This window comes from Epargyreus clarus, unplaced genomic scaffold, assembly GCF_041222505.1.
Source record: "Epargyreus clarus isolate Ecla_fem2 unplaced genomic scaffold, WU_Ecla_fem_2.2 ptg000032l, whole genome shotgun sequence".
NCBI classification, from domain to species: domain Eukaryota; kingdom Metazoa; phylum Arthropoda; class Insecta; order Lepidoptera; family Hesperiidae; genus Epargyreus; species Epargyreus clarus.
In genome coordinates this window covers 8,670,573-8,683,024 of record NW_027332237.1, presented here as the reverse complement: position 1 = coordinate 8,683,024, position 12,452 = coordinate 8,670,573, and the positions used below count along the sequence as shown (strand labels likewise).

General features: G+C 33.8%; 1 protein-coding gene across 1 annotated transcript in view; it reads right to left on the bottom strand.

Annotated features, from left to right (window-relative positions):
* Positions 1-2,372: 2,372 nt before the first annotated feature.
* The window catches only part of LOC140755185 (cell adhesion molecule Dscam2), a 167,906-nt gene continuing 157,826 nt past the window's right edge, over positions 2,373-12,452 (bottom strand). Inside the window, exons 18-36 of the mRNA XM_073090403.1 lie at positions 12,234-12,399; positions 11,763-11,902; positions 11,513-11,665; positions 11,224-11,314; positions 10,848-10,930; positions 10,612-10,740; positions 10,234-10,386; positions 9,725-9,854; positions 9,249-9,430; positions 8,628-8,807; positions 8,080-8,271; positions 7,663-7,860; positions 6,990-7,150; positions 6,471-6,618; positions 5,351-5,468; positions 4,767-4,921; positions 4,232-4,357; positions 3,893-3,973; positions 2,373-3,578 (exon numbers count right to left, since the gene is read on the bottom strand). Coding sequence (XP_072946504.1) covers positions 3,550-3,578; positions 3,893-3,973; positions 4,232-4,357; positions 4,767-4,921; positions 5,351-5,468; positions 6,471-6,618; positions 6,990-7,150; positions 7,663-7,860; positions 8,080-8,271; positions 8,628-8,807; positions 9,249-9,430; positions 9,725-9,854; positions 10,234-10,386; positions 10,612-10,740; positions 10,848-10,930; positions 11,224-11,314; positions 11,513-11,665; positions 11,763-11,902; positions 12,234-12,399 — 2,615 coding nt within the window. The 3' untranslated portion in view covers positions 2,373-3,549. The remainder of the gene's footprint in view (positions 3,579-3,892; positions 3,974-4,231; positions 4,358-4,766; positions 4,922-5,350; positions 5,469-6,470; positions 6,619-6,989; positions 7,151-7,662; positions 7,861-8,079; positions 8,272-8,627; positions 8,808-9,248; positions 9,431-9,724; positions 9,855-10,233; positions 10,387-10,611; positions 10,741-10,847; positions 10,931-11,223; positions 11,315-11,512; positions 11,666-11,762; positions 11,903-12,233; positions 12,400-12,452) is intronic.

The window sequence follows — 12,452 nt, the reverse complement described above, 5'->3', positions numbered from 1 at the left end:
TAAATTTAAAAAAGTGTTTGAAGAGCGGCCTCTCAACTGCGGAGTTCGAAGTTACGCTAATACGGGCATTAAAATTTTATATCCTTTATTTTAACGGTGAAGGAAAACATCGTGAGAAAACTTAAATAGCAGGGAGATTTAAAAAAAAGGTATGTGAAGTCTACCAATCTGCACGTGGCCAGCGCGTTTGACTATGGGGTAATCCCTAATCATTATGAGAGGAAACCCATGTTCAGCAGTTGTACAGTAAAAGATACATAAGGGATGCGGATTCTATATTTTTCTACATCCCAAGACAGGGACCCAAAGTAAAAGTTTCCGGATGATATAGTCTGTTTTTCTTCAGTCCAATGTTTGTTGGAATTTTTATTATACTGTTGTTTGAAAGTTGTTCGCGGAGTTCAAAGAGTAAGGTATCGATACGCATATGTATACACATATTTATAAACTTACATATTATTGACTATGTTTGTATATAAGTAGTAAATAAGTAATTCTTTTGTGGGTCAATGTATACGTTTTTATAATAAACTGCCTATCAAAATCAGAAATTTGTCAATTAATAAATTTAAAGTTATTATCAAAAGCAAACTTAGTCGATAATGATAAAACAACTTGGGACTGATCAATAACAAAATTATTAGTTAATTAAGAAAATGTCAAAGTGTAGCGTATCTTGCTGAACAAATTTCTTTTTTTTAGATAAATGTAAAGCAAGATACTGGAGCTAATGCTTTATTAATTATATGTAAAAATAATGGCATTTAAAAAAAATGAAAAAGAGAATAATTATTTTTAAAATAAAAAAAGACAAACCCACTGAGTTTCTTACCGGATCTTCTCAGTAGAGGTCGCGTTCCGATCCGGTAGTAGTTTAAGAAAATATTGTAACTGACAATTTGTAAGTGCCGCCGTTGGCCTATACAAAATAAATATATTTCATTTCTTTTCATTTCATTGTATATACGTAATATTTCCGTGCAATGTATGTCTGCCCTTAAGTATATAATTACACAATATTTATATAAATTAAAAAAAAAATAGTTTTTTTTTATTCAAGTTTTATTTTTCTGAAATTTTATATAAAATGCGAATTACAGGATTTTTGTTGAAAACATTAGTATCGATTTTTATGAAAGAATATTACTTTAGACAATTATTAAAACGCCGAAATATTAAGATTTGGTTACTACTTACGCCATCTATTATCATGTAGCTGAAATAAAATCAGTGCCTACATCGAAAATACACACTTGTTAATCTAGCTCTCTAGAGCTCTAATTCTACTTTTACACGCAAGATGGCACTTTTACCACAAATTTAAACTGATTTTGATGATATTTTAACTTAGATAATTATCAATTAGACAGGTTATTGTAAATGCATTAATGTTAAAGAAATTTTAGATTCCTCAAATAAGATTGGAGCGTATCTGAGAATAGCGATGTATTCACGTGGACTAAATTAAAATGCCTCTTACTAAGTCTTTGATATTTCACGCAATTTATATTAGAACACAGCAGGCCTACACTGCTGTTATGACTAACTGTATCTATAACGTAAAATTTAAATCCATTCTTGGCTGTTACTTTTATAAGTATTAGATATTATAAATAGATAAAGCTGTGGATTTAAATAAATAAATGCTAATAGGGTGAAATGGATGTGGTGGTTGTACCTCCGTCAAACCATGGAGGGCTCCAGCTTTAAAAACAGCAATTTATGTGTTATCATTTAAAGTTAGTATATAAGGAACTTTTAGGGTTCAAAATATATTTTACCGATAAATAAAACAAGTGTAGACTTTCTAACATTTATACTTTATTTTCGAAATTTTATTTCTATCAAATTGAGAATTTACACGTTTGATTAATTGTAATAAAATAAATGTTAAACAATCAGTCTTTTTGAAGATAAACGTTATTTATAAATTTCACTACAATTTTTATATAAAAGTAACTTTAGTTAAATGTAAAGTTATTTTCATATAATCCTTATTATTTCCTAAAACTTATATAAAGTATTTTATATAAAGTTTAATTAAATACGACTATACATGAAATAAATTAATAATTAAAAATTTGGTATCCATTTCTTTGTGTTTTTTTCTAAACCTGACTAGATCTTTATAAAGAAGGTGTTGCTTTTAATATTTTACATCACTATGAATATTGTATATCCCATTGCTGGGCAGGGATCTGTCTCTACACTTGAAGCATACTCCACCACGCTGGCTCAATGCGGATTGTTTTTAAAATTCAAGAATTATTATTAAAATTCGAAAAAAAATAGTACAAAAATTTATGATTTTTTTATATTTAACCCAACGATAAAGCAGGCGGGTGACCTGATGGAAAGCAGTCACCGTCGCCTATGGACATTTGATATACCAGAGGAGTCGCCAATGCATCGCCGGCTTTGTAGGAGAGCTCTTTTTACACCTCTCTTGAAGAGCCCCGTGTCATAGCCGTCAGGGAATACCTCAGAAATATATATTTGTTCGAGGTAATTATTGTCACTGATTTTTAAATAATCTTCGTAAAGAAGTTTTGAAGTTTTCATAAAGTGTGAAGTTTACCATTCTGCAATAAACCAGCGTGGTGTATACAGCCTTACATTCGTCAGATTGAAAACTTGGCTCTAAAAAGTAATTTTAATTATAACTTTTAAGTTAATATAAATATTAAGAACTAACTATGGTATTTTATACTGATATTAATTTGGCACATATTTACAAATTTGCCACAAAAATAATTGAAAACATCTCCTGAATTTTCAGGAGCACTATTTTTAATATATCAGTTACATAATTATAATTTTCAAAATACTAGAAATTGATATCGGTCTAGTATCAAATTCACAAAATCTGGCTAATTAAGATTTTTGTGGTACACGTCAAAATATGAGGGTATTTACCAATGTCATATTTTTTGTTTTATGACGTCATTTTTGCGTAATTTTATCACACAAAGTAGCAATGATACATTTTGATCGAGTAAAAGTAACTGATGTGCTATTTAGCATTTTTTAAATTTTGTAGCACTTTTAACTCGGTCATCTAATGAAAAACTGTAATCCGTTAGTTGAAAACAAATGTGAATGAAAGAAAAAGGTTTTAATAATATAATAAATTTCGTTGTTCAAAACGAGCAAACAATTTTCAAAGTAGTGAACTACCCACTTATAATTGAAATTAAAATTCAAAATCAAATCATCAAAAAATTCCACATTCATGAACACACTATACAAATAACACAATTTTATTGATACTATACACTTGAAATTTTCAAAATTGTTTCAAAAAGCGAAAAAGAGGGTATTTCAAAAATTCAATCTCGTTACAAATTTGGCAGTTTACTTCGTAGAAACAGCTCTAATACTACGTAAAACAGTAAAATGTATATCTACATCTAAGCGAAGGTAGTTTAGAATTATTTGTTTTATTTCAACAAAATACTGTAACAATATCTGTAACACGTAGGAAAGAAGTTAAAATTACATGAACACAACCTTTTAAACCTAATAATTATTTCCATAATCTTAAAACAGCTACCTATGGTGCGGTACTCGGCAGGCTTCTGAAATATAGGAACATATCGTTAATAATAGATCAAAGATGTTTCGTTTCGATAAAAGATGGCGTTGTATACAATTATATTAATGATATCAAAGATGTCGATCAAGCTTCTTGCTAACAGATGGCGTTGCATGTATTTTTAATCATTCTGCTAGCTGAAATATCTGTATGATCCAAATATTTTAAAATTTATTAAACAGTAATAAAAGTAATTTAAAGAGTATTTAACTATTTACTTATTACAGATTTTTTTAATTTTTACAAATTAAGTTTCTTGACCATGTATAAAACTTAGTAATTTGTGTAAATACTTACTTCTTGGAGCACTTTTTAGGGTCGTAGTTCGTGAAACGCAGTCACTGTCTTCTGATTCAGACCTCATTTGGAAACTGGTTTCTGTAAAAAATAAAGAAGATAATAGTTATCGCAAATTATAAAAATCCCTTGTAAAACAGAGGATTTTAAGAAACTGGTCTGGGTATAAATAAACTTATTTAGGAACAAATTAACTGGTCATCAACGTTATTTATGAAACAAAAAGATAAATATATAAAGGTTTAAGCGAACTCATTTAAAGTTGATAGATCTATGAATCTGAAATAATCAAGTAGTTGTGGCTTCAGGGTTGATTTTGAAGAAAATGCTATAACTTACCACTGTCATACCGGGATTTGCTATTACCCGGCATGTGTACCCGACTGGGAACCTCCTGGTTGTCAACATGGCCAAATGTGCGAAAACCTATCGCAAATTGCGCGTATGGGCTTATTTCATACAATTCTGTAAAAAATTAACATTACAATCATTACCAAAGTCTTAGTAAATCTTTTGACTTTTAGCCTTGGTTAGTGCATTTTGGTAGGTTCAAAAAAGACCTGTATAAATTTAATAAATACTGAGCAAAATATTTAGTAATGGAATAAAATGAGTAAATACTTTGAAGTAAAACAATATAAGACAAATACAACACAAACTCTTAAGAGTAACATGAGCCTACACTCATAATATTGTGATTCATTATGTAATGCATTTAAAATATACACTAAGATATATATTTTGTTTGCGCTACACCAAACGCACAGGAGTGCTATTAATAACTTTGCTGACGTAATATCCAACAAACAATGAGCTGTTAGAAAGTGACACTACTCCGTTAGCTAGATATGGCCATACGTAATCCAAAACCAACCATGTTTAGTGTCAGCTGTTAAGTGTACAGGAGTGCTGTACACCCTGTTGTTGACTTCAGTGGGTATGCTCTGCGGCGTGTTGGCCGTCACGTTGCTTCTCTCTGACTTGCACTCGGCTGTGAGGGAGTTCCTGTATTCTGTCAGTCTGCTGTGACTGTAAAAAATATAGGCGATAAATACATATGAATACAAAAATACGAGTGATTGTAGTGATTACTTTTTGAACACAATTCTTGGGGCCTCTGCAACTGTCTGTTTCAAATCAATATTAAAAAGAAAATTAATGTACTAGCAATATTTTAACTATTCATAAAAGCTACACTCAGAACTCAGGTATCTTGGTTGTACTAGTACCATATACATATATTATGTACGTAATATTATGAATTGATTTAATGTTACGTTGAAGGAAAACATTGTGAAGATTTCTATGTAAAACGTCGTGGACAAGACATCCTCCGAAGACTAGAATGCATAGCTACAATATTTCATAGTTAGTATATTTTCGATAGTCGAGTTACAAAGACTTCTATTATGTTCTCTAATTGGCTATTGTAATGTTATGATCTTAAATATTACTTACTTGTGTTTCTTCACTAAGATATACACGCAAGTCAATGCGCATATGATCAGTAAGATTGAACTGCAGATTATCACCAGCATGTTCAGGTCAAAAAACTCAGATGGAGGGCCGATTGATTCTGGAAATGATAAAAAAATTATAATTATTCTATAACGTAATTTAGTTTATTTTAATAGAACATAACATGATTTGAGGGAAATTACATAAAATATCGATTTAATAGTAGAAATTCATATAGAAACAACTTCTGCAGTTATAGCTGTCTTAAATTGTAGTAAAATACACAATTCAATGATCAGTCGTGATGTGTAGCTGTAAAAAAATAAAAATTATTTGTAGTTTGACTTCTGATAAGACTTCCGTTTTTTGACATCGATTCAATAGATATTTCGAGGTCTTTAAACTATTGATTCAGTATTTATTTTCTATTGACTGTCCTCTATAACCCTATTATTGCTTTGATTAAAAATAATAAATAAATTACAAGTCGACTTTGGTATTTAATTCCTCCCAAAGTAGTCTTGTCGACACTTAGATTTAGTTATTCGTTAGCAGTATTGAGTACTACGCATCAGTCCATGGATTGTGTGCTTAGTCCCATAACTATGTAGTTTGAAGGTACAGGTAGTTTGAAGGTGGTAGAACCATTTGAGGTTCGATTCCGGCGGCACCACTGTAACACCCATTTCTTTCTCATAATAGCAGTGTTAAACGCTGCTGTGTTCTGGTTTGAAAGGCGTGGTAAGGGAGACATACTTTTTCGCGGCGTTCCATTTTAGTCCTCAGGCGTAGCGGTGAATCTGTGGCGGATCTCAGGTAGGAATATGTAATCCTATTTGGGGTTGATTAAAGATGTCCATATGGCAGTAGCCACTTACCATCAGGTGGACTGGATGCTCGTCTGCTACTGCTATATTATATACTAGCTGATCCGGCAAACTCTGTATCGCCTCAAAATCAATTTATCAAACATATTTCAAATAAAATATAGCCTATGTTACTCGTGGATAATGTAGCTTTCGTCTATTCATTACAATCCAACAAACAAACAAACAAAGTTTTCCTCTTTATGATATTAGTATATAAAATAACATTACAGAATACGTAACGTAACGCTAACCTCCATTGACAGTGGTGGTGGCGTAGCTGTAGAGCGAGGTGGCGACGCCGGCCGCGTTCTCCGCCGCGACGCGCACGGCGTACCAGCGCGCCGCCGCCAGCGCGCCCAGCGCCGCCGCGCGCGGGCTGCCCCACGGCTCCGGGGACGGCTGCGGTGGAGGCGTTTATGTTAAGGACCATAGCGTGCTTCCATAACATTATGTGGTTGGAAGATGGCTAGGGTTGTTGGATGAAATTTTGTTATACTTTTAATGGATCTAATTGAAATAAATATAGTTCAAAAAACTAAAAAACACGCTTTTATGATATAATCAACTAAAAAGTAGAAAATAATTTTCAATCTGGGTATCAATTAAGGAACAGTAAATTGTATAATTGTGGAAAAAGTGTGGGGTGCTTTTCGAAAATTGATAAGTGGAGCACTCCACGCTTTTTTCACAATTATAACAATTAATCTTTAAAATCAAATTAATTTGCTCATATTGAATCCTTAAACAGATAAATTAAAAAATATACTTACAATCCTGCTCTCAGCTCTCTTCCATCCCTTGGTACCGTACTCCTTATAATCCACTTCCCACCTAGTAATTTCACAGCCATTGTCATCCCAACCACTAAGCTGGATGTAAATATGACTTGCGTTGCTCCAAAACCATTCTGTGCTGGTTGGAGAAATTGGAACTGAAAAGTATGGAAACACGATTGTAGGAATTGGGTATGTAAGTGGCAGATTTTTTTTTTATTTCAAGAAACTTGTTTCAGATTTACATTTCTAGATCGACTTAAAATTACCCTATTATTTTTTCCATAGATGATGTAGGAAGCTCTTTCCTTAATCCTTAAGCGGAAGAGATTAAATCCAGATTAACAAAACGAATAACAACATTTTCATATTAAATTATTAATCTAAAGGAATATTAACTGAGGTGATGGTGGAAGAAATCGCCTCTTCATAGAAGATAGTTCAGCAACAAGGTTCTAAAAAATAATAGGATGGTAAAATTGACGAGGTCGAAACATAATAACAATGTAAGATTCGAGTTCAATTTCCATAACTGCTACGACTCGCTCAATTTTGAGTTATTTAGTCCCCATGTGTCTATCGATTTATTGTTCATTTTACATTAATCTTTCTTCATTTTCATTTATTACTTCAATTACAGAATAAATAACAAGTTGTCTAAATTATTTACCTCCTCCTAAAGTAGTGGCATCAACATACGCCGGTTGGGAAGACCCGACACTGTTAGATGCTGTCATACGTAGAGAGTATTTAGTACCACACTTCAGCCCTTGGAGCGTGTACTCAGTCACACCTTGAAGCGAGGTCCCTTTGTTTGACCAAGTATCCTGCCAGGAACCGTTTGCTTCTTTCCAGGATAGATTGTAACCTGAAATTGTATAATCATCATCACTATTCGCATTATTATCATACTATGATTATTCCTTTATTTCATCCGATTGAGTAAGCCAAAGTGTCTCATTTTTAACAAGTGCACTTGTTGCGTTATATTTTGGACAAAATACGATATTATTCTGGATATTCACTTATGTTTTTTTCTTTCCTTGTGGAAGTACGTTAAAAATATATAGTTTTTAGAAATACGTACTTATTTTCTGAGATTTCCCATTAATTTTTCTTGGTGGGTCCCACTGTAAGTGGAGAGCGTTCTTGTGCGATGTTACCCTCAAAGTTGGTGGTTCGGGGGTCGGCAGAACCGATACTTCGTAAGACACGGAATCCGATCCATACAGGTTCTTTGCAAGGCACGTATAGTTGCCGCTGAGTGACTGGTCTATATCTGAAAGTGATTAATTAGAAGAGTAATTAGGGATGAATATCTATTTAATAACTTAAGTCTTGAGTTTGGATTTCCTACATTGCCGAGGTGAATATCTCTATTTGTTAACTGGAAACAGTCTTCCTATGTTTTGGTTTCCTAAATTATCGTCCTTTTTGCCACACAATAATGTAAATACATATTATTACGTAACCCTTTTTCTTACATTTTTAAATAACAAAGGGTCATATGAAAACTACATACTAGAGCACGCCTACGCACCAGTAGAACGGTAGCAGTGAGCTAATCAAGCACCGGAACACTAATACAGCATTAGTGTTCCTTTTAAGAGATGCCAAAACGCTTCATATACTCACTGTTGATGAGCAGGCTATCGTCGTGGTTCCTGGTGAAGCGCGGGTGGTGCGTGATGATGTTGTGCTTGTGGTACCACACCGTGCGCGGTGGTGGGGCGCCCACGCACTGACACACCAATAATAACGAGCTGCCCACTCCTGCTGACACTGGGCCGCCTAGGGAGGCCACTCCTGCCACCACTGAAACAGATGGTAATCATGACTTAGCAATCAAGCCTTTGGCAAAGGGAGATCTCCCGATGTGATCTCCGAGTGATTATACGCGGAAAGCGGTCGTGTTCAGTTAGCCTCAGTATATGCAAGATCTTGAAAAATCCTTGAGCATAATTCAGAAAGGGATACGTCATGATAAGTTGCGGATATTCGCGATGCCGTGATTCTTAAAGAGCTTTCTTAAGAAGCGCTATCTCTTGGTGAGTTGAGGGAAGTCGGCACAACCCTTTACTGGTGAACGAAGCTAAAAAATCTTGCCGATAGTTGATACGCAACTTTTTAATAATCAGACTGTTATTCATCTTTACGGTTAGAAACCTTTTCGGTTGAAAGAAACCTATATTGAGAATTGGACTATTTATAAAAACTGTAAGATGGTTGTAAATGTTATGAAAGCTGGAATCTTACCCTTAGAAGATAATTCAGCATGTACCCTGCTGCTTGCTACTCCTTCCCCCGCCGCAGTGTGAGCTCGCACAAATACTTCGTATTGCCGACCGGTTGATAGCTCAGTAAGAGGGAAGCTCAACTGCCGTGACAGGCTCGACTCCTGCGTCGATTCTACTCTATAGCTTTGTGGGGCTGAAGTGCTGAAATTTTTTAAAAAGTCTGTTAGTATATTTTTTTACATAACATAACATGACTTAACTTAACTTAACGTAACTTTTTTACATAACATGACATAAGCGAAAGTCAGAAAGTAAAAAATAAATCTTTCTGCATTCTTAAACGCAGAATGTCAGAAATAATTATTACCATGTATCGAGATATTGGATAAAAATGAAGAAAAGAAAATATTTTTCCTTTAGGAAGTCGGTTTAAAAGTGCAAGCAACATGAACTGTATTTAAGAACTGATCTAAGAAACAATATATAATTAATTACCTTGATACAGGCTTAACATAAACGGTATAATGCGTGATTTCCCCATTCGGTTGATCTGGTCTCTTCCAGCTGACAAGCAAAGACGTGGGCGAAGATACTAATAGTTTAATTGCTGCTGGTGGCCCAGGTACTAGAGATAAGAAAACGATAGAAGATAAAAGAAAAAGTATTGAGACTTTTCAAGTTCAGAATAACGAATATTTAATCGTATTTCCTGAGTCTGACTATGATAGGACTTACATTGTTACTAACTTCATACATTTATCGATCACAAATAAATGTTTGGTTACTACTCTCTTCAGAATGGAAGTCTGATTTTCTAAATTAAACCTGAGAATTGAGAACCTAACCTGAGCCTATATGATGATTAGTTTGACCTATCATAACCCAAAGAAATCGTTTTTAATCTCAACGTAATATATTGAAGACATATACAGTTAGCAGCCCGCACTTTACATCTGCTAAACAAATACCTGCTTGACTTATATTAAAATAATGTAAAAAATTACCATCCTGTAGGGTAGTGCACACAATCGGATAGGAGAAAGGTCCAAGCCCATAGTTGGAGAAACCAGCCACTTTAATGGTATAGTTTGTGTACTTCATGAGTGCCTGGAGATAAAGTTCCGTATGTGGTGAGGTTATGTTGATCCACGGTCCATCTGAAATAGAAATTATTCTAAAAAATATTACTTGCTCTTGAAATCTCATAAGTTGTCAAACATTTTATTCTTTATTGATATCATCGGAGTCAATATTGTTTTTTCAAATTTCGAGTTTTAATTATTTATCCTCTCTTATTTATAATCTCTCTTAAGTCATTAAATCTTAATCTTAATCTAATAAACATTAAATCTTAATCTTTGTAATTTATCACTTTAACTCACCATCTGTACTATAATGCACGAAATATCCGAGTAGTGATGAACCATGCGACGTGATCGGTTGCCACGCAATGCGAAGTGATGAAGATGACACACCACGACATTCCACTCCTAATGGAGGCTGTTCTGGGGCTAAAGACAAAAATATTAATTCCAATAATGCACAAAAGCATTATTATCCACAAAAGCATTAAAATCTTGTGATTCTAAAAAAAATTATGAGTGAATAAACATCATACCTCCCTCTCTTGTCGTTTGATACACAGGTAGCGAAAACGGTCCATTGCCAGCAGAATTAAAGGCGCTGATTGAAACGGCATATCTGGGGCAGATATAATGTCTCATTAGAATTATGTATGAACCACCATTAGAAATATATATAATAGCGTTCTAAGAGCATGAATTCCAAGATACTACTTGAAACCAAATACAAGCGAGCGGTTTGATCATGATCGAGGGAAGCAATATGAACGTCACAACTCTATAAGGCATGGTTCCTGGCATATCTTGAATTATGCTACTGTTTTATAATTTTGGCACTTATATTTATTCAACTACTTTAGATGTTAGTAGCTTTTTACGTATGTTTATCATTTATAAAAAAAATAAGTGAACCTGGTATTCTTCAGAAGTCCGCTTAGTGTTGTCTCCTGTTTACCTTTCCTTGACGATACTTTAACCATTTTTGTCTGTGTGTCATTTGGACCTAAAACATTTATAAATATGTACAACGAGAATACACATACTAATATTTATAAAAAAATATATTGTTTATTATTTCATATAAGTTAATGAAGTTCATGAAATGTTTCAACTTTTTATTGATGAAGCAAGAAACGATCTTCTTTTTAACACTTACATTTTAAGACTAACATAAAAGTACGTTAAAATGTAAATTTCGTACCTGATTCCCCACTGATTCTGGGAACAGCTTTGACATGATATCCTTGCAATGGTCCATTATGGGTTTCCCGGGGCGGAGGTACCCATGTCACAAACAATTCTCCAGGATTATCTGTTTGTTGTACTTGAACCCCTAAGGGGCTAGATGAAGGTGCTGAAATAATAACGGGTGAAAAAATATGTTATCACACGAAAAATTGATATGGTAATCTAGAATTGTAGTATTTCTATACAACGTTAAGGGAATATACCTTCCTGTAAAGTAGTAAAATGTACGGGTTGCGTATATGGGCTAAGGTCAACTTGATTGCCAGATGCGATCCGCACTCTGTAGTCAACCGCTGGCTGCAGATCTCTAAGTTCGATGTTCTGACGAATATCGTTATCTTGCCTGAAACGGGTACTTGCATTAAAATAATTTGATGATTTATGACCTATATCTTTCGTGGCCCATGAAACAAATGATTTGGGACTTTATACCTTTAGGGGCAGGTTGAGCAGACAGTATTTTTTTAATAAGTAATGATTCGAAAAATAATGTTTTGTATACAGTAAGTAACGTTGTTAACAATAGTAATTACATGACATACTAAACAAATATTAATTTATCAAAAAAAAAAAAAATTAAAAATAACCGCTTCATTAATTCTGATTTCTGAATACATATATTGCTACATATTAAAATGGTAGTGATGATATTATGAACTTGGGAGTTACTTTACCTAGTAATATTGATACTTTTAGCAGATTCCCACATCATGTAGTCGTTAGTAGCGTATTGCACGGTATAGTACTGGACGTGGGTGCTGATGGTGTCTCGCCACGACAACTTCGCTGCGCTGCCGGTCACAGAATCCACTTGCAGATCTAGCGGTGGAGTTGGAGGTTCTGCAAAGTTTAATAAGGTTAGGATATTTATTTGTTATATTATTACTTGCTTA